At 40.3% G+C, this 26,497-nt stretch overlaps 1 protein-coding gene and 1 long non-coding RNA gene across 2 annotated transcripts in view; both read left to right on the top strand.

Annotated features, from left to right (window-relative positions):
- The window catches only part of LOC140249052 (probable acyl-CoA dehydrogenase 6), a 73,944-nt gene that overhangs the window by 9,503 nt on the left and 37,944 nt on the right, over positions 1–26,497 (top strand). Inside the window, exon 2 of the mRNA XM_072330294.1 lies at positions 2,494–2,614. Coding sequence (XP_072186395.1) covers positions 2,494–2,614 — 121 coding nt within the window. The remainder of the gene's footprint in view (positions 1–2,493; positions 2,615–26,497) is intronic.
- On the top strand, positions 8,035–11,729 carry LOC140247703 (uncharacterized). Its single transcript, XR_011902747.1, has 3 exons — positions 8,035–8,163; positions 11,255–11,407; positions 11,594–11,729. It is a non-coding gene; the product is annotated as an uncharacterized lncRNA (long non-coding RNA).

Below are 26,497 nucleotides of genomic sequence, written 5' to 3'. Positions count from 1 at the left end.
TTAAATAGTACAATAACTTCCAGGGGAAAAGAAGAATAACATGCAACTGTCTGGCAACGTTCTGGGGAGATATTTCTCATTGCTCTCTTCTAGATGGAGATTAAAATAATCCATAACAATATATATATATGTAATATTTCAGTCTTTCTCCTCCCTTTACTCCCCCACTCAATTTCCTCTTTCCTGAGCAGAAAGTTACAGGTTCTGTATTCACAACACTTTGTAGAGACTACTTGAAATATAAAACACTTATTTTTCTTACTGCCATTCAACATGGAATGAGTTTGTTGTCTCGATCAGTTTCTGGCTGGCATTAGATCCCAAATACCTCTCTGATTTGGCCAGCTAGGTTAGGTTAAAGGATTTCCTTAGTGGTTGGGAGTATCTGTTGGATAACATGTTCAGAATGCAGTGTAAAGATATTTCTGCTGAGAGGACTTTTAGTTCTTTCTGTAGTCACTATCCTAGTGATGTATGTCTGAATGTTACCACCCATGATTTCCACATTTTTTTTTCATGATAAAGCCTATAAAAATAATCAGAACTGCTTCTTGGCTACTGCTGTAAGTTTTTTTTCCATGTACTTACCGTATGTGGCAGGTATCCCTTACGATTTAGCTCAAGGTGCCTTCAGCGCTTAGTGTTTGCTTCTGAAAGCTGTGTACACTAAGAACATGTAAGTTAATTCAGAATTAATTGCTTAACATATAAATTGATTGAAGCTTGATATAGTTCTCTGGGAGCACACATTACTTTTTGGCAAAAGCCAAAGGAAGGGGTAAATGAAACAGTTCAGTATGCAGCATACTTGATCTGCTTCCACGTACATCTGTCTTTAGCAATGTTTAAAGCACATGTTCTGTACGTGTGCAAATTCCTTTGGTCATTGATAATTTGGCCCTTTGAAAATGTCTCTTTCGGTCAGCTTTTGTATGAGAAGGTGATAATGTCCCACAATCAGTATTAAAGCATCAGCTGGTTGACCATCACCACAGTTCTCTAGCATGTTGTATGTGGTAGCAAAAGGAGAGGGGTTCCTCCAGATGCTCTCTCCCACTGATGCTGTTATCTCATTGTTCCATAGATTGTTCCTCCCCGCTGATTCTATGCAAATAATTTAAATCCTTGTTTTCATGAATAATACTTCTGAAGGAATTACTTTTCTTGTCCAAACATAGGTTAGTTTGAGTCTTATTTAGGATTGTGAATTGTAAACACAGTTTCAAGCGGATGGTCCAGGAGCTAAGAAATAACAGGATATTGATATCTGGACTGTGATGTTCATTTTTTCTTGAATGTAAAAACACATACTTTGGTGCAGTTTGTACAGTGATGCTGTCCCCATGTTGTTGTTGTGTCATGCCAGGTAGATCTTGCTTTATTAGAGGTGACAAACTTCACCTGCTAATAATTAAACTTTGGCACTGTCAAACAACTTGAGCACTGCTCAAAGGAACAGAAGGGAGCAGGTTATAATATGCGGGAATTATGTAAAAGAACTTCTTGAATGCCTTAGTCATTCTTCTGACTTTGTGGAACTTCAAAGGTAGTTTCTTGTGTGGACTGTGAAACGCTTGGCCCGGTACCAGCCATAACAAACACAGAATTGTGTTAGTATGTTCACATCAAACTTTTGCCAAGATCTGTCAAAACACCGGGTTAGCCTTCTGTATAGGCTTCATAACCACTTTCAGGCACTTCCCTGGGTGTTTTCAGATCAGCATTACCACATGTTATAAAGAGTACAATCAAAGAGGAGCTTCACATCCTGTGACTCAATGTGAAGGGTCCACACGCTACAGTCTGAGCATCATGGATATGGCAGTACAGAAAGTTAAATGTAGGCTGTCCTAGTGTCCCGGTGAGTACTTTGTTAGTGTTGGTCACAAGGCCTATGTTAGGTAGTATAAGAGAAGGAGAGGAGATGGTAATTACCAAGCTCATTGAACATTGAGCTTATGTATTTCTCAGAATTTAGTAGGAAAAAGAGAAAGAATAATTTTGTGTAGCCAACAGTGAAGTGTCTGTATTTCTGTGGCCAACAGGGAAGCAGAAAACAGCCGTATATGGTCTGAAATTCTCCAAAGAATGTGCAATAAATAGACAGCTGAGAAGAGCACTCTAACAGGGTCTCATGAGCACAGCACTTCAAGAGGGAGAGAGATCTATTTCCAGCTTAAGGAACAGTTAGCACTACAGGACTTGTTTATTTAGCATGGAGAAAAGGCTGAGAGAAGTTCTTAAAATAATAAATTCTCTCTTTGTAGAATGGTGTAACAGTAAAATTGTGGTCATGGACTAGGGAGATTAGTTGTGATAGCTAAAAGAATTATGTTTACCCTACTGCAGCTGTCGTAGTAGTTGTGAGTGGATGCTTTCAAAATTTTCCCTGTTCATTTCTTTTCCTGTTTTCATTATTCAGACAAAAATATTCGATGTAGTATCAGTAAGAATATCTCTGACTGTAACTTTAAATTTACTTTCCAAATCTAGATCATTGACAAGGAGATTAACCCCTTTGTGGACAAATGGGAAGAGGAAGGACAGTTCCCAGCACATAAAGTTTTTAAAACCCTGGGACAAGCTGGATTCCTTGGTGTGGATAAACCTACAGGTAAGGGAGTGCACAAGTCCTGAGTATTGATGGAGACAGTGAGTGATTCATACCATCTCAGATCGCTTTTGCCTCAGGTCAAAACATGGTGCTAAATCCAGTGTAAAGTTAACTTTTATTCCCAAATTATAGGTGTCCTGCTTACCAACTGTGCAGACAGAGAAAACGATGTTTCTAAGTGATCAAGTTGATACTCTCCTAAATATGAATGTTAAAAAATATTAGTGATCGCCATTTTAAAGCCAGTGGAGTAAATGTCACTTCAGTTCTCAATGTACAGGTCATCAAGTGACCTTTCTTCTGGATCTGGGCACCATTAGGTAAATCACAGTTTGAATGCATTGAAAGCACTGTAAGATTTGTTCTATTATACATATTTAACCTGTAACCTCTGCATCATTGTAATGCATTGTCTCATCATTCGGAGGGGATGTTCGTGTGGGATTGGGGCCACTTTATCCTAGGCTGTCCTTGAAGTGTTACTATCCCAGCCAGAAGCAAGAGCAGAACAAAGCAAGGTTCATATTTGTTTCCCTGTATTTGTGAGAAAAAGTCTAGAAGCCCAGAGGCATAGGAGGTATTTCAACTCTTCAGCTAAAATTCATGTTCCAAGTTCTTTTCATTTGCATTCTATGTAGTATATACATCTTTTTATGTACTATTGTTACATATTCCTGTCAGAACTCTGTTGTTTTGTTGTTTTTTCCCTCATTTTCTTTCTTGTGGTTTAAAAATGTAAGACAAAAGCAAGTTTATGTAGACAAACATTTAGCAATCTTATCAAATTCAAAGCAACCTGAAGAGACAATGTTTGCACAGTTAACTGCAAATAATCCACTATGCAGAGCAGCTCACACAACCTTTGCTGTGCCACACCACATCATTATGTTGCTAAGGGACGGAGTTTGAACTATATCTTTTTACCGGTTACTTTCAGGGGAAATTTTTCTTCTTGAAATGAACTTTAATATTTTTATGCATTCCAACTTGGACGATTTTTTTCTACTTGTTCAGCAGCTGGGGTTAGCTGTCGTTGTCTGACAAATCCAATTAGGTTTGAGCTGGTATTTCTTTACAAAACTGCTGACAGATTGAGATTACATTTAAGATTTGCTTAAAGGACAAAAGGGATTATTGGAAGAAAGAGGTAAAAAAAACCAACACCTCCACCTTCTGCTGTAACTGCTTGATAGGCAGATCTGAATTATGCCACAGTGGGGTGGTCTTCAGACTGCTAATACTCATACTGATTCTAATAATGGCGGCTTTCATTGCTGCCAGATTATAGCTCTGTCTTTGTTGTATGCATTTTAGGATGTGCAGAGGCCTCCACTTGGGATAAGGAGCCTCAGTGTTGAGCATGCTATGCATGAATATTGTGGAGGTGGGAACTTTGTATGAGACTCACAAAGTAGTTAGAAAAAGAAAGGAATGAAATCTTGTGAAGAATGGGCTTGCAGAGGCAAAGATGGGTACAGAAGGCTACACACACTGACTACACTTGTTATACTCATAGTTAAGATGACTTTTTCCTTGGCTTTGACACTTGTACCTATCTAGCTGTTAGTCTAATTTGTTGGAGCTCTGCAGCTGCATTTTACAAAAGTTTTATAAAACTGGAAATATTCCTCATCGCTACTATGTCTCTCTCATCTGATCTTCTGGAGCAAGATGTTGTTAGCTACAGAAAAAGAAACAGCTCCTGCAGGATGTTACCTTTGCAGCGTTCAGCTGAGCAATGGTAGGAGCCCGGACCCAGCTTCGCTTTTGTACCACTGTAATGATGCAGTATCATCAGGCACATCCTGACAGTGCTGAATGGGATGGTCGGTGAAGCAGTCAGATGGGTGTCAGCACCCTCTCAACAGAACTTATTTTGGCAAAGCATTAAATTCTTCATCTTTCTTTCTTTCTTTTTATTTTTCCCCAGAGTGCTTATGCTTGGTGTATAACCAGCGTGTACTGGTAGCAGTAATTAAAATTAAAATAATAATAAAAAAATATATATTAAAAAAAAAAAAAAGTGAAGAAAAAGCTAAGAGCTGTACCTTTCGTACTCTGCCCAGACACTTCTATTATTTAGTTGCTGTGTACGGATGAAGAGGCACTTGAAGATCTGAAGAGAAATAAGGAAGCCAGGAACAGCTGGGAGTTTGGGGGATGTTGGGAGACAGTTGGAGAGGAGAGGTTAATTGGTTTGAGGAGAGCATTTGAGACGTAGAGCTGTGTGAGTAACAATCTGCCCTACTTTCCCTTTCCAGCTCAGACCACAATTACAATTTTCCTCTTATTCTTCCAAACCTGTATCATAAAGCATTTGTAAAGAAGACTAATTTTTATTTGTTTTTTTTTCAAGGGAATTCATTTTAGCAGCTGCAATTTAGAAATAAAAGTTTTTCTGATTTTATTTCCCAAGGTCATTCTGTTGAGTAATTTTTTTTTTTCCTCGGTAGAATTAATTTTGCAGTTTTCTGATTGGCCAAAAGCAATTTGCAAACTTGTTTTAAGCTTGTTTTGCTTTGATAGAAGGAAACATCTGCTGGACTTCCCGTTTGCTGAAACTGGACTTCTTCCTGTGTAAACACTGTTCCATTTGTGAACAATGAGCTGCTAGATTGGAGTCAGGCCTTTAAGGGAACATGCCTCAAATGTGTCCCTTATCACTGGAAACTTTCGCTGCACGAAGAACCAATTTGGGGCACTGTTTGCATCTCAAAGGGTCCACCAATTCCCACCATGTGCAGTTGTGTGCTACAAACTTGTCAATATTTTTCCTGGATGCTTTTTTTGCAGTTGTTTATGCTCGTAGTGATATTTGCTGCAGTACAATAGTTCAAGATGTTAGTTGCAGGGGTTATGTAAACACTGGTCAAGGCCAAGCCATACACATGTATAACTAGAGAATGCTGAGGATGATCAGCGTATTTAACCTGCTGCGCTCTCTGGTCAGTCCTCTGCCAGAGAATGATGTTTTTATTTAAATCATTTTTCTGCTATGGAGGGGGGAAGAAAAAGAAAAAAGTATCTCTTATTCTCTCTTGTTAGGAAATTCTTCCTGCTGGTAAAATAAATGGTGAAAAAATGAATGCTAATTGTGAATAAAAAGTATCATTTTGCTATGTGCAAAATGTATTTTATGGAATCACTCAGCCTAAAGTATTTAGTTTGGGGGATAAAAAACAGCATCTCCAAATACGCTTCATTTATGTTTACTGTGTGTTTCTCCTCAAATTATAAAGTTTCTGGGCTTTTGAGGTACTGACAGTCCTAAAACTAAAGACAAAATATTAGGGTAGGCAGCAAAAATATTTTAAACAGCCTTGATAGTTGGCTGTTGGTGATTCCACAAGGGAAGTGGGCAAGACATATTTTTTGGAGTGTTTTATGTGCAGATGAGATGAGTTATTGGAGTAGAAGCTGAAAACATCCATGTGGTCCTTTGTAATCTTATGGTTTGTGAATCAAAGCCTTGGCTGTTAGTAAATTTTAGGATGTGCTGCCAAAGACACAGGCCCCAAATGTGCTGTTACATGCCTGCAAAACTCTACGTGCCAATGCAGATGACTGAAGATTGTTTTTATCAGATGATGAAGTACAGGAATCCTCCTGTAAAGGCTCAGAGAAAGCAAAGGGAAGGGAGAGGCTTGCAGGAGGGCAGCATCTCTTCTTGTGTGTGTACATACAGCAGTGCTGTGTGACATGAGCAATAACCTATATAATATATAATAATTGCCTGTGCTGGGTATTTCTCTAGCAGTTTCACTGGCAGTCCTGTAGGGATTTTGAGTGGAATATGTTTGCATGCACAGACGGTTATGATGATATGTCCAAACAGTAGCTTTAATTTAATCCTGTCAAACAATTAGCAGTGCTCTTGCAGAATACATTCTTAAACATATGAGGAGAATCAGGAGAGCGTGTTGTAAGGCTTCCCATACATGGGAAAGGATGATTTACATTATCTCCTTCCCTTAGCATTAGGATATATGCCAGAGTTTGGACTGGATAAAGTTATAAGCAGTGTGTTCTTGTCACCTGAGACAGATGAGCCTCAGATGCAACAAAACAAGCTTCAAATGATGGATTGCAGTGCAGCTGGAAAAGTGTGCTTTTTGTATGTGCCTCTGTATTGAATGTGAGAATACAGACCTACACCATCCTCTGAAGTTAATTCTGCTGTTTTCTTCACAGGTTTATGTTTCTCTTGTAAGAAGAGACCTTGTGAGAGTTTGGTACTGGGAAGTCACTCTTAAAGTGTACGCGGGAGACTGTCTCTTTCTTTCCTCTCTGTAATAATGCTAAGTCTTATTGTTTGGAATTAACAAAAGGACCTTGGAGGAGCAGTGCACTGCAGAGAGATTTGCTCCATAATATGGATGAAGTGGAGTTGCATGGTTTTGCAGAGATTAATTGTAACAAACTTTTTCTTCTTGTGGGTTTAAGCATAGCCAGCCATGCTCCAAAAGTTTGGAAGGAGGACATTGTGCCATATTAAGGTACCAATGAACCAGCAAATAGGCAGTTAGGAAGTGCACTTGTTTGATAGCCTTGAAATGGTCTTTGAAGAACAATAAGCCCCAACTAGTCATTGCTTTATTTGAATTGAATGGCTGACAAAATTAGAGATGGATGGCAGTGGTGTGGACATCTTAGTAAAATAAGCTAAGACACTTCAGGTAATTGACTTTAATGTCATGGAAAACATTTTTATGTGTATACATAGAAGATCTACACGGGTGTTTCTTATCTCTCATGTGAAATGGGAAAGTGCAGGATGAAATTTCTGTTCCTGGTCAGACAAGGAAATGCTTGAGTTTTTAGGTTGTCATTTTTTTTAATGCTCCACATGATTTGGAAGCATGGGTGCTTCATTCTTTGTGTCTGGCTAGAAAGTACAGTGGAACCCCTGGGAATAGCTTGTTTGGCTATTGAGCAGCAGGGTACAGACTTACTGAAGGACAATGAGACTTTGTAGGAGAGATAATCTTCCTTTAAACTTGTTGATAAAGGGATCAGATTAGTTCCTGGGATTCTGCTTTTGCACTTGAGATGAAGCAAATCCGCTCACCTGGGGCTTGTAATGGAGGACCAGACAGTAATTTGTTCATTTCAGGTATGCATATACCAGTGCTTCTGGGGCAGAATAGGAATTTATGAAAGCTGATAGCTGTGCCCTGAGATTGCAACAAAACGGTACTAGGGGGAAAAGTAAAAAATAAAAACCTAATTCCTGGAAGAATTTAGAGAGGTCTGCAATGAGCTCTTGGTGCTCCATGACTTACCTGCTGTGCCAAATTCTCTTCTGCATCCCTCAAACTTCACACAGCTGACAGACCCATGTGGTGTCTGGAATCCAGCTCACAGCAATTTGCCTCCACCTGTATCTGAGGGACAGCTGGCAGCAGCTGTGCCCACAGTACGGTCCCCCTCTCTAAGCCAGGAGGTGTCTGTGGGCAGCTGTGACATTGTTTGAAGGTCACGCTGAGATGGAGCACCAGAGTGAGAACCTTGATTTCTAGAAGCAGAGCTGTGGTCTTTTCTACTGCCTAGTAGGTTCTGCTTTTGTTTTTTATGTGTTTATGCTTCATGGTTCTGAAGAGAGGAATCCTCTCTAGCTAGAGTTCTGTCTGTACCCTGATGCTAAAGCTGCAGCAAAACATTTTTTATCTATTTCAATGAAGAGGAGTTGCATGCTGCTCTGGGGCCCAGGTACTGAGTCATTAGCCCAGTCTAACCCGTAGGGCAGAACCAATTGACTAATTGGCACTGAGCTGAATCAAAAGCTGGATGGTATTTCTTAATGTAACGTAATGAAAAAAAAACAGTGGAAGAAGCAATCGGGATTCCTGGTAGTATCGTGTGATCATTTATTTGGAGGTGGGCCTGTTTCAGAAGCTGTGGCTGAACAATTATATTAAATTTTGTAGCTTTTAATATTTTATCTGTATATGAGGTTCTCATTTTTTCATTCTCATCCTGCTGCCTTACTTTTAAAGATCTCTATATATATAACTTCGGTTAGAATTTCTTTGAGTTTCATAGAGAAATACTGAGTCTGAGGGTTTTTGAAGGGGCAAATCTGCTAAAATCTGATGTTCTTAATTTTATGATTGTGAATAGCAAAAGAGTGTGCATCATAGAGAGGAGCTGAATAAATTTGAGAGATAAAAAATATTACAACACCTCAAAAGAATATAGGGATCGAGACGATATCAAGTAAGATACTCTGTTGGGGAGATTCAGTTAAAATAATTGAATTTATCTGTGTACTTCTCTGTATCAAATGGCAAGACTGTCACTTGACAAAGCTTGGGCCAGTGAATGTTTTGCATTAAAAAAGCTCTTGGTATTAGAAATCTCTTTAGTTTACAGTTAACTGTCATTTCCCGGTTTCAGAAGTGTGACTCTAGATTCTTGACACCTGTCATGTACCTAGATGGCATAATGAGAATGCTTTCTGAAAAGTATGAATGCACACAATGCACTGAGACGTGTCAGTACACTGAGTGTGGGAAAATATTCTTTGTGAAGTGTAGCTTTCATTTGCTTTTATCCACTGGCATTTGCATTATGCTGGGAGTTAAGGTTGATTCCTTTCCTGGGACTGGAACAGAGAAAAATACTGTGAAACAGTCATTCTGAGGTTGACACAGAAATTGTTGAGGAGGTATTAACTTGTCAACACTAGCAGATCCTATAGGTCAATAATGAGATCACACACTCTGAATGACGGCTGGCCTGAGGAGAGTGTGTTGTTCCTAGTTTAGTGCTTCTATGCCCAATACTTGAGCAACACAAGAGGCTGGTGTCCTGCTTAAACCACAACACCTGTAGCTCAATAAGAGGAAATGAGAGAGAGGAAAAAGAAAGAAGCAAAAAGAAAATTGGTTACGTTCTCCTATGCTGATCTGATTTTCCTAATCACTACTGACCCAATTAATGCAAAATCATTATTACATCATTACTAGGCACCATTAATAATCTAATCCATGGTGATATTGCATAAGCCCTTAATCATCTCTGTGCTGGTAAGGGAAATCAGAGTTCCCCATACCAGTGAAGTGTCTTTTCATAAAAGTGAAAAATAGATCTTGGCTTTATCTTTCTCCTTTTCTGACAGGTAGCTAACATTGCAGCCACCTTTGTGAATGTTGTCCTCATCCTTGCCAGGCAATGCTAGGACTTGCCCTGCTGTAAACTGGACTTGTGGGGAAAGTGGTAATCTTTTCTGGAATTGTCCCAGAGAGAAGGGCAGTCTGGGGCACCAGCCCAGTCTATGTGAATGTATGTGTGTCTGACAACCTGAGTACAGGAGAGGCATGCATGCAACTCTTTATAACATTTGCTACATAGTAAAAAAGAAAAAGAAAAATGAGAGAAACGATAATGCTGATATGAGGAGTGAAGCTCCTTTGTGTTTAATATGTAGACTTATACAATTGCAGCTTTCTAATTTGTTGGAGTGCAACAAGTGATTTTTGAAGTAATGATGCAAAGAACTGAGATTGCGATGTTTTTAATCATGCTGCATTGTGTGACACAGATATCAGCATTTCACAATAAACCTGGAAGCTAACACATCTTATGCGACGTTATGTGACGTGGGGCTTATGCTTGTTCTGCTTTTAGGCCTATTGTGATTTCATTGCCTACCCTCATGTAATACTGATGGGCACACCAGAGACTGTGTGATACCCTCTAGCAAATGAAGTGGGAAATGGAAAAAAAGCAACAAAATTCTTCTTCTGAAATGCTTCTAAAATCTATTAACAGGCCTGAAACATGTTGTAACGTGCACTCTGATGCAACCATATTGAGAACCTTTTACAGGTTTAAATACCCCATTGATTTGTAGATGTGTGGTCAGTCCAAAGAACTGATCCATTCTCCTTCAGTTTCCCTGTTAATTAATCACGTTTTAAAACTGTATGTTTTTTTTTTTGTTGTTTTTTTGTTGTTGTTATTTGTTTGTTTGTTTTTAAGTCAGGGTACACTGGAGATAGTATCGAGTGATTCTTTAAAACTTCAAAAGTAGCTCTTTTGAGCAGTCTGACCACTGCAAGGCAATGGTTCGGTTCATTGCTGGGGAGGCAAGCAAGGATTCTGTGCCATCATAACTTGTGTAGCATTGTCAGCTGTGTGCCTTACAGTTGAGGGGGTCCTGTGAATTCCTGGTTGGGGTGGGTAAGCAACAAGAGTCTCAGGCATGTGCAAATGCTCTGTCCGGCTGTAATACGCACCCAATATGGAAAAGTAATATTCTGTCCTGAATAGCACTTTGCAGTGATAAGCATGACTGTATGTATATATGCTGTGCGTTTACATTACATACTGCAGTAAAGTTATGTTTCATTTTATACATTGATTTTTATAGATTGAGAAGGATTTATAAATTATTTTTGTTAAACTCTCTGTAAAACTTTAAAGAATGAAACATCCATCTAGTCAGCTTGGCCAGCTGTTTGGTTTTAAATTGTTTCAAAGTCCTGGCTCCATTTGCTGTGCAAGGTTCATATTTCAAATCTTGCTGTTTAAAATATCAACACTGTAACATAACTGTACCCAAATGCTAAGATACCATAACTTGCAGCAGTAGGAAGGCTTTCCATTGTGAAGATTTTTACTTTCTGTTTCTATCAGATAACCACAACTGCTGTGGGGATTCCTGATGAGAAAGCTTCTGAATGCACTAAAACCTGCAGCTGGCTTTGGGGTCAGTAGGAGATTAGAACTTCCCCCCAACACATGGCTACCTTGTGGTCAGCTTCCAACCCAGCTGTAAAGCTGAGCCAGGTGAGCACCATGCCCCAGGGTGCATCACCCTCACCTCAACACTTGGCAGTCACAGGCTTCTCCTCCTGCTCCTTTTTTGGGCGCTTCGATCTTTTAGCTAATCAGACTGGAGTAGTCACCAGTTCTGACTGACTTTTCTTATTCTTTCCCGGGTTCATTTTTTTCATTGTCTTTTATCCTCTCCAGAGGAATTGTGCCACATTATGCCTCTGCTGAATGAAGAGTGAACTGTGGATGGGTGTTCAGAAGCATGCGTATGTGACTGCCGTCCATTCTGCCTACCCATAGCATCTGAGAGCAGTGCATACGCACAGCAGAGGAGCACTGTCCTCTTCTCCTGTGCTGCCCGTAGAAGAAACAACACCATGTTGAAATTTGTTATAAGCAACAGAACTCATCTCAGTAACATTTCCCAGGGGCTGAGGGGCTGGCCTGTCCCCAGGCTGGCTGTGTCCCAGGCTGAGCTGCAGCCTGTCATATTCCACATGAGACAGAAATTGTGTGTCTGGCTGACCTGCTTTCCCTGCCAGCCTGTGGTCAGGAATCTTGCCTGACATGAATTTATTTAATCTGACATCTTCCGTTCACTGCTAAATGAGTAATCATTCTTCTAGTTTATTTTCATGTGAAAAAAAGGATTATTCATGTTTCGGAGTATTTTATAATTAGGTTTGTCACCCATTTCCTAGAAACTTAAAACAGTCTGCCAAATAGATGACTTGAACTGAAATAAACACTTCATACTTTAAGAAAACATGATTTGAGTGTGCTTTGCTAAAATAATTAAATCTGGAATACACGTGTATCCAGTCTTTTTAAGTCTGTCATAAGAGAAATGTGTGGACTCTCATACTGGGCAGCTTACAGGGCTGACTAGATACCTGGTGCTCCTCAGCCTACCAGGTACCTTCAAACCTTTGATCCTGCAACACGGGATAACCTTTAGCTCTACTTAGTGTGTGCTTACATGCATTGTTTACTCTTACTGCTGTGGTGTCTACGGACTTGGCTGCAAACTACTTGATGTGAGGATCTCACACTTTAGCTGTTTTTTTTCCTAATATAATCTATAACATCCATGGAAAACAAAAACAAATGTTTCCTGCAAGCTGCAAACCCATAGAAAGAGGACAGTGATAAGATATGAGGGACTGATAGCTATTCTTCTCTGAATTTTGTGTAACAGCAAGAGGAAATGATTTGTTGTTGAAATTTTTTCTTTTTTGATGCACGTCACGTAAAAAAATGAATATAAGGAAATATGCCTTTTTGAAACTTTTTTGTTGTTGTTTTAAGTCCTACTTAAGTAAGATGTTTTCTTTAAGGCAGAAGCTTAATGTGGTAGCACTAGTAGGTGATGTTTATCTGGTCTCCTGCTTGCTTTAAAAGAACAGCCTATAAAGGGAAGCGCACACAGTTAACTTTCAGTGCAAAATAGATCAAGTGTCTCAGCAACCTGCACAGGGGGCTGGTGTGCAATGTAATGTGAAAACCAAAGATGGGAAAATATCATAACCTCAAGGCTGTGCTAAACAATGTAAGTCTTTAGGGGTGAAAGAAGCACCGAGCAGGATTTCTGGGTTAGGTGTACAGGGCAGGACGGTTTATTGTAATCTTGCTTCTGCCTTGTGGTGTTTCAGTTATTTTGCAGCTGACTTTTAGAGACCCTGAGAGGATACAAATCCGAAATTCATTGGGGCAGAAGGTGGGAGTAGGCATGGGATAATGGGTGTTAGAAGGAAGCAAAAGAAAGGAGCCACAAGAGGTATGAAGATTCATTTAATAGGTTTTTTTTTATTCCAGAGGCATTTGATTTTGTGTTGCCATTATAAAACCACACTCATTTGAAGGCCGTACAAATTCATCCTCTTTGAAGAGCAGAAAGCAACAGCAACGAAAGTGTTTATTGGCTTAAAAAAAAGAGAAAAAGAAAGCTGATTCCATCTGTCCACTCAAGAGCCCCTTTAGGTGCCTTAATCTTCTGTTCTTTTTGTGTGTGTGTTGTTTTTTCTTTTTTTTCCAACAATATAAAGAACGCTTTTTGAATGCACAGAATTGTTAAGACAGAGCTATTTAGGTGTTTTGAGTTGTCCAACTGGGAAGGACAGAAGCATAAGGGAATATTCTTCTAACCACCAGAATTGTTTGTACCTCACAATTAAATTTAAGGCCACCTTTCTGTTTTACAGATTTGCTTTTGAAATTGGACTTCAGAGTCCTTTTTTAACTTTTAGTTTTTAAACAAGTACAGTTCATCTCAGCTGCTAATGTATCCAGGGGAGTGAATGAAGCCAGGGTTTCCTAACCCTGGCTGAAGTGCTGGGTTAGCTCTGTAACAGCAGCTAGAACTGGAACAAACAGTGGCTGCTAATACCTTGAGCAGTGTATAGGGAAACTGGTACAGAGCCTGTTTCAGCTGTCGTTCTAGCTCCTTCATGGTGGAATGGCTGAGCTGTGTTATCTGCTGGCTGTGTGTCAATATCCATTTCAGTGCCAGAAATTTTTTTGGTGATGGGAGACTTGTTCTGGGAGGAGGTTTTTTAATGTGGAACCTTTTGCATGGTACGTGCAGTTTCCTTTGGCCTGTGAACCTGGCAGAAAATGTGCACTCCCTTAAAACCTCCTGCAATTACAAAGTCACTTCATTAGCTGAGCAAGGAAGCAAAGGGCAGAATTAATGGAAATTTTCCTTGAGTATCACAGGGGCAGCTACTTGAGTTTTTTATAGCATCATTAAATGGTTTAAAAATCTGTGAAGGTGACTTTAGTCAGCATTTCTTTGGCTCCCCGTTCTATACATCAGAGGAAATGATTGAGGCTGTGACGCTCACTCTCCCTTTATTGTTCAATAACGGGGTCTCTTGGTGGACTGGAAGTTCAGTGAGTGATAGGGCAGCAAAAGGAGTTCTTTATTCTTTTTATGTTGTGCATAACCCATGAAACTCATGCCAAATAATTCCAGGAAGCAAAGTTTAATAGGAATCCAGGAGCTGTTACGTACATTTCTTGATGGTGGGACCACCCGCAGCTACTTTAGGGTGAGCAGTTGTATTTCAGATCACCCAAGGTCTCTACCAACAAAGTCAGCTGCAAAAGAACTGAAACACCACAAGGCTGGTGCAAGTCAGCTGCCCTTAACACCTAACATAGAAATCCTACTCTGTACTCCCCCAGCACAAGAGATGAAACACATAATTGTTGCATTTTCCTCCTCCTTCACATATTGGAATTACTATGATCATAACATTACAGGTCATTTCTACCCATATTTGTTTTTTAAATGCTAGCAGTTGTTTTCAGCAGCCTCTGTCTGTGATTTCCCACTGAGCCTCTTCTCTCTTTTTTGCAGTTTTTCCTCTCTTAAGGGGACTCAGGTTGGTTCATGTGTGTTCTCTCCAACAACTGCAATTTGCCACTTTCAACTTCCTTTGGGAGGAGTGAGTGTAATGTATGTATATATTTATGTATGATGAAGTTCTGGACATAAAAATGTTCTTTTAATATAAGTTACTCCTGGTGTTCCTGAAAACCTTAAGGTCCTGAAAGCTGAGGAAATTGAAGGTTGTTTTTTTTTTTTTTTTTTTTTTGTCATCTACTTGTTCTGAATTTACTCTGCAAAGCCCAGTGCCATTTCAGAGAAGTTCAGACATGAACTTTACTTCATTGGGAAAGCTTATTAAGAATTGAATTGCATATTTTTCCCCCAAGCTGATAACTTACTGTGCTTCTTTTACCTGCTCTCTGAAACCTCTTCAGGAGTTTTACGCTAGAAAATAAATATATCTCACTCAGCGTTCTCACAGGGATTTGCTTTCCCTGGTATCTTATAGCTGAGCAGTTCAGGCTAAGCCCAGCTATCGTGGAAGCCCATGTTTACAACAGATTTTTGGGGCACTTTTGCTTGTTCATTTGTTGTCGGTTGAATACTGAGCTTCTTTGCTTCTTTTCTTTTAAGGGAATGCAGCTGAACAAGCAGTTCAGTTTGCTCTTCTGTGGCAAACAGAAAAAAGCCATTAACTCATGGCTAATCAGGAAATTCTTTCCAATATGTCCAGATGCTTCCTGACACTGTGCTGGTGTCATACTTGGCGCATGATTAAAAACAAATAAAATCACCCTCTGGCTGCTTTTTGTTTTGCATTTAGCCCAGTCCTCTGGCACTGTGGAAGGGGATAGCCTCACTGGCTGGCCAGTGCTGCTGTGCTCAGGATTGTTTTGAACAAAAAAGAACTGCAGAAAATGTGATCATTTCTAGCAGCTGAAAGCCTCCCTTGGCTTTCTTCTCCATGCCACCTGTATGTTGACCTTCTTAAACAACACGCTCCTGTATTCTGCATGTGCCAAGCTCTGTGTTACTGAAAAGCTGAGTAAAGCTGCTGAGGTTGGCAGTGGTGCAGTGTTTAGAGGGGGCAGTAGTAGTTGGCATCTTTGTGTTCTGTTTCGGGTTTAAGTTGAACCCAGTGCATCCTCTGGGCACTGAAGACTGCACTGTGTGGTTGTGTAAACTGTATACCTCAGTTTGTGCTTGCAAAACCTGTGGGCTCTTAGACCTATAAAAGAAACCAGGATGTGTGTGCTGTATTTAGGTAGGTCTCTTGGCCTCCCCAGTCACCACTCTAAGGAGATATCAGGATAAGCCAGATAACACTCCAAAGCAAAAGTGGTTATCTGTGTTCTCTTATCTTCTTCCAAACACAGTTTTGTGAATCCTGTCCTGTCTCCACCCCAGTTGTGGTTGGATTATCATCAAGTCCCATAGTTCCAGGGCAGGATGTGGAGCCAGAAGAATGCAGGATGAAATAAATACCAGGAGGAAAGTGCTTAAAGGAAAAGTCATTTCAAAAGGAAATGTTCTGTTCCGTCCAGCAAACTTACTTTGAAACTACACTCCAGATGCTTCTTGCTTTTTTCTCTGATTTATTCTTTACTGCTGAGAATCCAGCTTCTTCTTTCCTAGAACACTGTCTGAGATGTGTATGAGCTGGTCCTTGAAAACCGCAGTTGCAAAATGCTTGAAAGGTGTTTTGAGTTCTTCTGGGGGCTTATTGTAAAACTGAAGGCACTGCATTTTGGAGGTACCCACTGGACATGCCCACGCACACTCATGAGTAGAGCTGCCCCAACCCATGGGCTCACTGTTCTGTGTAACCCCTGCATGATGCTGGGGATTTCAGGGTTGCATCTTTCTGTGATAAACCACAATTTGGGCCTTTGTATGGTTTGTATGGTGCTGCCCTCAGAATTAGGGAAAGAAGGGAGAAATCCTTCCATTTTCTGTTTTGGAAAAGGGTGGCACAGAGTGGAATGACATGCACTAGACTTTCTCCAAGGGTAATTTTCAAGCAGGTGTCCTTCTTGTAATATGTATAAATATACAGAATTCCAGAATCTACTGGCTCTGATCTTGCTAAAGCTTTAACAGGCTTTGATTGTCGTCACCTTTAAAGCAAGTGACTTGAAACCAGTCTAAGATTCCAAGACTAAAATAAACTTGAAAATTTTTACCACTGCATTGAGCATCACCTAGGTCTATTCTGTGCACTACTTGTGTGTTGAGTTGGCTGATAGTTCTGCACTGACAACCACCCCTCGCCTGCTACACTATGAGCATCTCCAAGGTGAGATGGAGAGAACCAGAGGTGGAAATTTGCAGTGTCCTGTTTTGTAGGTGGAGCAGTGTGTGTGGAAGATGGTGGTCTCTGACACTACATGCGGTCATCCCATCTGCTGTCTTTTGACTGAAAATGCTAATAGTGTGAAAGGACACAATGACCTGACAGTGAAAATAATTCTCCTTTCCTTTCAGCATTTTATGGATTCAATGGATTGTAGTGAGCTGTGCTCTGTAAATGCTGAATGATCTCATTTGCCACGTGGGAGTACAGAATAAACTTCAGAACACAAAAGATTACATGAAAAAGTGGCATTAATTATACAGAATTACCATCAGAAGGCAGATTCTTACACAGAACATTCTTTTTGGCATCGTGAAGCAACTTCTAATTTAATAAGAAGTTTAATCTTCCAGCTCACCACAAATCTTTGCTGTTCAATTTCTGACAAGGAAATATCCTGAAAGTTAGTTATTGAAGCCTACTAATGTTTTTTGAAGGAAAGAAATAAAAATCTGAATTTTGGTGAATAATTATAAAGCAGTGTTTACTAGATATCAGTTTAGCCGTAATGTCATTTGGTAGGGAAAGGTGAAATGGAACACTATGTGTACGAGAACAATCCGAATGTCTACAAGCTGTGAAGTGGTGAACACTGTTTACACGAGTGTGGTGTTAGAAGAAAAGTTGGAAAAAAGGAGCTGATGTTTAGATGGTACATTGTTTGCAAAGATAGAAGAAAATAATATAGAAGCGAGAGCAACTGAAACTTAGGCCAGCATTTCTGAGGCCACAGTTACAAAATGCACAGCAGTGCTGGGGAGATGGGGTTCATGTTTTGCAATTATCACTGGCTTCTGAGCTGTTCAAATCCTTACAGGATTCCCTTTTATCACAGAACCATGCCAAGGAAATGCTGGCTTATTTTAAAAGGCTAAAAAACAACTCAAGAGCTACACTTTGACAGTAAGGAAAGTGCGATGAAAACCTTCATATGGCTGAGATTGTTTTCTCTTGTATCTGGAAGCTGCTGCTGGAGTGGGCTCATGCTACTGAAGGGGAGGAGACTCCCGCTCACAGTCCAAGCCATCTGTGGGAAGTAAATACAGAGGGGGCAAAGGCAGCTGGAGCCTGGATTCAGGGGCCTGTGTCACTCTGAGAGGTGTGGGAGGAAGGAAATTCCTGCTCGTGAGGGTTTACACTTGCCCTGTGATCAGAGCATCTTGGGACAGTAACGGCAGCGACAGACGTAAGATGCCATAGAAAAGGGGTGTGGAGAAAAGCTCACATCCAGCATCTGCCCACACCCTGCCCAGCTTTCCCTCTCCCTCTCTGCCTTTGTCTGTGGTGTTTTTCAGTCAAGTTTTTTTTTTGTTGGGAGAGTGTTAAATTTTGGTGAGAGAGGGGCATGCTTTCAAAACACATTACAGATGTTCTTACTGCTCAGGCATCAGGCTGTGAAATCACTTGGCAGCGCTGTCCTTATTTCATCTGGCCTTGGGGAATCTGAAGGATACCACAAATGAATTTTTAATGATCAGATGCAGTTGCGCTCGTAAGTAACGGATTGCAACCAATCAGATCATTTAGGGTGAAAAACGGCTCAACGATATGAAGTCACTCTGAAGTGCAGAACTTGATGAAAACATCCACGTTTGACATGGGCAATAAAAGCCAAATGAAAGCGCTGAGTTGTGCTGGGTGAGAAGTGTCACAGCTTGCTCCTCAGGGGATGCAGCCTCCAGGGGTTATTGTTAAGTTTGTTTTGAAGAAGACGTGCCAGCATTGTAGCTTGTTCTTGCAGCAGTGCTTTAAACGTGCAGACTGCAGGCTGAGGCTCTCAGATAACAGCACAGGGCTTCCCAGCTGCTCACCTGAGCCTTCCTCTCTACTTACAGGCAAATATCACCTTTATTTAATTAACCTTAGACAAGGTAAACTTGCAAACTTGTTTTTCCTGTTGAACTATCTATATAATATATATGCTTACATATTTTATTTTATTTTATTTTATTTTATTTTATTTTATTTTATTTTATTTTATTTTATTTTATTTTATTTGTGAGAGGTGAGGCACATGTATTTGCAATTTCAATTTTCTGAAAATTGACCTTATACTTCCATAAAGGAAGTGCTGTGATAAACATTGTGCTTCCTCTCTGGTGTCTTCCTTAGCACATCTTTGCTTGCAGGTTCCTACCAAGCCTTAAGCTACTCCATGCTGCATTATACTAAGCAACAAGATCAGTTGGACCCCAGGTGCTTAGATGCTGGAGGTCTGCCCTGTCTCCCAAAACAACGATGCTGGTGCTGAGCAAAACAGGAAAGGACAGGATAGGGTGAATCCTGCTCCCAGGGATTTAATGGCAGTCCAAATGAGCTTTGGACTGACGGGCAGGAAACATGTCTCATATAGCTGCCTTTTGGACAGGATTTCCCTTGGTATGATGGCAAGAGATACCAGGCAGGAATTCTTTTAGATTTGGGTTGCAGAATTTAATAACGGTTGCTCATCATTGATGCCATAAATATTTACAGAAAAAATCTTCACCTCCCTTTTCCACTTTCAGTGGTGGTTTTATCCTCAGTGTTTGCAGTGTTCACTGTCAACTTACCCATCTAAGTCATTTTTCATGAAATATACTTCTCATCTTACATTTGTGGGCTACTCTAATACTGCATATGTTGGTTATTGGGTGAGGAAAAATCGTGTTATTTTTGGAGGAGTGCTTTTTTTCTATATATTACACACATTGTTCACACAGTGCTTTGATATTGCTTTCAGATCGTATGCTATTTATTGCTGAGTGTACTTTTTCTGTGTTAGTTACACAGCAATGAAGCTTTCATAAAAGGTTTAGCTGCAGTTGTTTCCAGGGAAATCGTTATGAAGATGATTTCAATAGCAGTGCCTCATATATCATTCATATATTTATACACATTTTACACAGCCCAAACATGTTAAAGAAAAGTTAAGGGTAAAGGAGGAGCCCACAGAACCAATTAATGAGTTCCAGTAAATGCCCTTAAATCCTTTGAGCAATGGGAGTGGGGCACAGAGAACCCTCCCCTGATACTTATTTCCACTTGTTGCTTCAATATTTAATTAGCATGGCTTCGTTGCTGTAATTCTCCATGAGTTTTTAAAATACTTAATTTAAAACTAATTGGTCTAATGCATTAGAATCATAGAATCATAGAATTACTCAGGTTGGAAAAGACCTTGAAGATCATCAAGTCCAACTTAGCATTAGCATTAGCATTACCAATTACCATTAGCATTACCAATGCCATTAGCATTGCCTGCTAATTACCCAGAGGTGCAGATGGCTGACGGTGGGAAGCCGCTCTCTGTAGAGACCCAGCGTGTAGTGCAGGTTGGGTGCTGGAACGGAGGTGTAGGGGTGAGGTCAGGCACAGCTCCCATTTTCCTTTGGATCCCCTGGTTATCATCCCAAAGGTGGGTGGCAAAGCAGCCCGAACATGGGGCTGTGTCCTGCTGGGAGCACTGAGGGAGTCCTCAGTGCTGCTGTTCTGGCATGGGATTTGCAACATAAGTAAGACAGGCTTAGAGATGTGTAATATGTATAACATGTTTGGGTGTTTCTGATAGGAGCCAGGAGCTGAAATCAGTGGAAGGCAATTGCATTGCCTGTTGAGCATCAGCTCTTTTTCCTGAGGCCCTTTCCTGGTCAGCTTTCCAGGAGTAAGTGGCCAGTGGGGGAGGCCTATTTGTGACAGGGTTAGGGTGCATTTGCCTTGTCTGTGGAGGTACTGCTGGTTGGAGAAGTATCTGAAAGAAGTTTATCAGCTTGTGAAACTTCAGTGAAGAATTACACACTCTTAATGTCTGCATTCTCATTGTTGGGCAGCTGGAAATTACTGTACATTTGCAATAAGTGTGTCATAGTGAAATTTGGGAACTTGCCAGATTGGTTACAGTGAGGAAACTTACTCATGCTCTGTACTTATTGCAGCTCTGTGCAAACGTTTGCTAAGCAATCTCAGAGAGCATTTCATTAAGAAAATACACCGGAGACTCTTGGTGTGCTCAGGAGATGATGAGAAGGGGGGGCTCAGATCTCTCACTTTCATAATGAAAAGCAAAATTATGATTATTTTTTTTCCAAAATAATGCTGCTCTGTGTGTGTGTGTGTGTGTGTGTTTGTTTGCTTGCTTGTTTCTTGCCTATGGTGTTAGTCTGAAGCCTTCCTTATTAAGTGATCAGAGGTCATTTGTTGGTGTAGAGATTGCAGGCACAGGAGGTGTTGCTGCAGCATGCTCTAAAGGTTTGTTCTTCATCCTAACCTCAGAGCCAGGGTTGTTCCACATTTGTCTCTCAACCTCAAACTGTAATACTTCTCCCGTGAAGGAAGCAGAACTGTCCCCTGAAACACGTGGGAGACTGAGGGTGGCTGTTGGTATCTTTCTTGGAGGAGCTTTTCCTGGCACATGCTGTGCCTAGTGGCAATAAAAGGAACTTAGATCTGGTTTCAGTCATTTAGCTCAGTCAGCTTTATTTCTTATGTTGCTTTCGTTTTGCACAAATAAAGATACCAAAAAATACTGACTGACACATTGCTAGAGTTAATTTTTTTTAAATAGTGAGCTTGATTTCATATTTTCTAATTAACCAGCCTTCCATCTACAAAAGCTATTTTTGAATGCTGTTTTTGTTTGGCTGTTGGGAAAGCTTTGCTGTGATGCAGGTGTGCCTCTGCCATTACAAGACCTCTGAGCTCAGTAAGCAGCACTGATCCGCTCTCTGCTGTCAGAAGTCTATCACTGTCCTTTTATGCAAGCAAGAGCAGAATTTCAAACCCTCTTTATTTTCATCTTTCTCTTTGCTGTTGCCTGCAGCTCTGTGCCGCACATATAGCGAGAGCCATCACCATGATTACTAGTGAAAGCTTAAAAAAGAGGAAGTCCGTTTTTCCTAAGCTTAAGGGAATTTGCATCTGCAAATGAACTCAGATCCAAAATTAACAGTTTATTTTACAGGCGCTGAGATGAAATTGGGAGAGCGCCTCTTGTTTGGGCATGTCTTGGCCTGAAAGTTTCTGGCAAACTGTAATGAGCTCAGGGAAGAAATGCAGAAAGATCAAAGAGCTGATTTGTGGGAGCAATTAGAGAGCTCCATAGCTGAGCTAGGGAGTGATTAAAGGCGTGGGCGATTCCTGTGCATGTCAGGCATGGACAAGGGAAGGAGGAACTGCTTATGACAGAAGAAAAATTGACAGCAGGTAGTTTATGCTCCCTCCCTGGAGACATTTGGGGCCAGGCTGGATGGGCCTTTTAGCAAGGTGTCCCCGCATATAGCACAGGGTTGGAACTGGATGATCATAAAGGTCCATTCCAACCCAAACCATCCTATGATTCTATCATTCTAGGTAAATCTGTGATATTTTCACTTATTCAATAAAAGGTGGAAAACCTACTGCTAAAGACATACCATTTGTATTAAATGCCAGGAGAATATAAGCTTATGGGATTCTTTAATTTCTTTGATTCTTTAATTCAAATTTAATGGCAAGCAGGGAGCTGCCTGAGTATGTCATTGCACTTCAGGTTTAATATAGATAACAAAGTTCCATGCAGAAATCAAATAATCAAATCCACTACTTGTGGGTAAATTAGAGAAGCAGGTTTTGGCCTTTGCCCTTCGGATCTCTATGGGTCATTTCCAAGACAAATGCAAGAAGTTGGTGAAGACAACAAACTTCTTGGCTATACACTTGGATAGTTACTGGGAAAAAAATATCAGTGTGTCAGAGGGTAAAAAAACAGTGGAAGACGGTTGAAATGTTACCTATATCTGTGTATGCTTTAAAAGGTACCACACTGGAATTTATGTAGAGGAATGGTTGGCATGCTAAGGCACAGTATGTGTCAGTATTGTTGTAGTGGTTGCTTATTAAATAGCCTCCCTACTGAAAATCTGTGTCTTATGTCAAGACTTAGGTTTTCCATTTTCATCTTCTGGTTGCTGGATTGTGTATTATCTACTTTCTGGATGATGACTTCAGTCATGGAGTGAAGGTAATAAGAGGAATCACCAAAAGCCACTGTACTGATATGAAAAGGTATCATACCAATATATATTTGTTGACAAGTATTTGAAGGAGTGCCATCATCATCAAGCTTCAGGCAGCACCATTCATTTTTGGAGCTGGTGCGGGGTGATAACCTTATATGGTGTGGTCTTTCCAAGGTGACAGAAATGTGTTCAGAATCAGCTGCATTTGTGACTTCTTGTCCTCAGTGATGCAACTGTCTGTGATGCTTTCTATGTTGTGAAACTATCTAATTTGTTATGATTTTTTTTCCTATTTTTTTAATGATTTTTAAATTCTTTTTTTTCCATGAAAGTCAGAAATTACTGTAAGGGTTCTGCCTTTAAAACAACAATGAAATAGCAATGCGATGAGTCACTTCAAATCAAGTTTTCACAACTTATTTTAGGAAGTAAACTTAGGAAAGTAAAGATAAAAACAGAGGTGGTTATATGGTCAACATTACTACTTATGAACTATATAACTGCAAATTCAAGAAATTGATATTCTTTAATGAACATGCACTAATGTTGCATTTAATATAATTGTAGAGTTCCTTGGCTTTAATTCTCTTGTTCTCAAGTCTGTCTTCCTGTTGTGTAATGATCAGCAAAAGCATTTTCCTTTGTAGGTGGATACAAATCCCAATAAAAATCTCTTCTCAGTGGACAGTGTCGCTTTTCACAGTGGTTAATGAAGAGTGAATGTCAGGTTGTTGCTAACAACAGACTATTTGTCTTCATTATCTCCATACATTTGTTTAGAGATAGTGTTTACTAAACAATTTCACAGGTCTGTTTAGAAACTTGTTCTCAATTAGCAGGCAGATAGAAAGACAGTCAATTTAGGGCTGAATTATTTCCAGTCATTCAATTATAAATTGGATTATTTGCAATATGCTTTAAACCATTTTTAAATTCAGGAATAAATATTCAGTGAATTCTTTTGTGAATTTCTTTAAAAGATTACGGTTGGCATTTTTTGATATATTTTTTAAAATATTATTTTTCTGAGTAAAATAAATCTGTCTTGGGGTGTTATCGAAAGAAGTGGAAGATGTAAAGTTGTTTACCACAAGAATATTGAGAAATAATCTCAAGTGTAAACAGAAAGGGAAAAAAAGCTATCAGTCTTCTGGCCACTCCCTGTGACAGCTCGTTCAGCCACAATTAAGTTAGGCTGTCTATGGGATCAGAAGACTTAAAGTACACTTCATGGAACAACCACCAAAAACCCTAAGAATGGCTTTTTTGCTCATCTAGAAGACTCAGGTAGGGTTGTTCATTTGTTACTTTTTAGTAGTAGATACTTCCTAGCTCTTGCAGGCACAGTGCAGGCATTGTGACTCTGTGCTGTGAGAAGAAGTAATGGAAGGTAAATCATAGAATCATTAAGGCTGGAAAAAACCACTAAGATCACCTACTCCAACCACCAACCCATCCCCACCATGCTCACTGACCATGTTCTTCAGTGCCACATCCACATGGTTCTTGAGCACCTCCAGTGACAATGACTCCAGCACCTCCCTGGGCAGCCTGTTTCAGTCCCTCACTGCTCTCTTCGAGAAGTTTTTCCTAATATCCAACCTAAATGATGCTTGGGCAGGAACAGCGGCAGTGATGCTGATAGCAGGATGGATTGATGATCAGCGCTGTGCCAGGAGTAAGAAGTTCTTTTCCTTCTGACTTCTGCTTTCAGAAGGGGTAGTAGTTCACCTGTGCTAAGGGTTTCCTTTACCAAGAGGAATCTCAATTACAGCACATACCATATTGCCAGGATGACTGGTATTTCCTTCCATCCCTTGATTCTCCTAATAAAAGTTAAAAATAAAATACAACAGCCAAGACACTTCCTTCCCTGTTCCTCCCTGTGATGGAGAGCATTGCTCCACCCATCTGTCTGCCTTCCTTCCCCGTGTACTTCTCTGAAATTACTCCTCCATTGTTTGCCTTAAATAATTATCTTCTTCCCAGATTCAGGTTTGTTTGGTGGTTGTTTTTTTTTTTTCAGATCTTGTGTCTTTTTCAAGTCTGTGGCAAAACCTTCTAACCTTGTAATTCCTCTATCAAGAGACTTACATATCACACCTCTGTAAGTCTTGTAGCATCTACTATTCTGTAGAGACCATAAACTACACAGTAATTTAAATGACAGAAGTAATTTTTCAGAATTACTTTCTCTTTCCTTGCCTTCCACCTCCGTGCCTTTTTGTCAGCTTTATGGATCACGATGTCACCACTAAAGGTTGTTTTCTAAGCAGTGAGATGTTCTAAAAGAAAGTTGATGGTAGGTTGCCTTCCACAGAATTACCTCACTGACTGTTCATTGAAAAGGTGTGCTGAAGGCCACTCTGCTTATGCAAGGAGATGAAACACGAAGGTGAATGATCATGTTAATGAGGGTGAGAGGTAGGGGCATTTGCTCCCTTTTGTTTAAACATGATTTAGTCATCAGAAGCCATCTACTGTTAGGGGCACCCTGCATTTGCAAGGTGAAGGCTCCAAGCTCAGCATTACCCAGTGCTGGGCTCTCGCTGACTGCAGCTGAGAAACAGCCAGAGATCAGAAAGAAAAGAGAAAGTGAGTCAACAGGGAAACATTATGTATTCCAATATGATTAGTTTTATATAATCTTGTTGTGCATTCTCCGTTGCTGGCATGCTAAACAGAACGGTCTCCTGATCCAGCTGTAAGATCTGTGTGAATTTGTTTTGTGTTATCTTTTCCATCTTTTCTGTTTCTAATCAAAACAATGAGATCAGCAATATCCATTCATCTCAGTGGAGCATTCTGAAAGTGTCCTGAGGGTGGCAAGAGAGCAGATCAGTGCTCACAAGGACTGGGCTGGGCAGTGCTCAGTGCCCGGGGCTGAGCCTACACTGAGGGGAACCTGCTGGCCAGGCACAGCTTGTTGTGTATATATATATATAAACAATATAAATTATTATTATTAGTTATTCAGCATTAATTTAGTCTTAAGACTAATTTTTTTTTCTGGAAGCTGTGCTCAGCCTTTCAAGTCACAGGGCTGAACTGAGCAGGAATCCAACTGCACCATCCACTCTAGCACCAAATCAGAGCAAGACAAATCTTGCACGGGAAATTGCAATTAAATTGCAAGTGGGAGATGATTCACAGTGGTAAAACATTAGACAGGGCAACCTCAGTATGCAGCAGTGAAGCTCTGAAATAACAGAAGTTCTCCTAAAATGTTTAATGGTTTGGATCTCTTCCCTTCCTTTCCCTTCCCCTCCACTCCCCTCCCTGCCTTCCTCCCTTCCTTCTCTCTTTTTCTTCCTTTTTAAATTTTTTTACTTTCATCTTCCTTCCTTCCTTCCTTCCTTCCTTCCTTCCTTCCTTCCTTCCTTCCTTCCTTCCTTCCTTCCTTCCTTCCTTCCTTCCTTCCTTCCTTCCTTCCTTCCTTC

The sequence above is a fragment of the Excalfactoria chinensis genome, chromosome 2, assembly GCF_039878825.1.
Source record: "Excalfactoria chinensis isolate bCotChi1 chromosome 2, bCotChi1.hap2, whole genome shotgun sequence".
Lineage (NCBI taxonomy): Eukaryota > Metazoa > Chordata > Aves > Galliformes > Phasianidae > Excalfactoria > Excalfactoria chinensis.
This window is presented reverse-complemented; position numbering and strand designations above follow the sequence as displayed.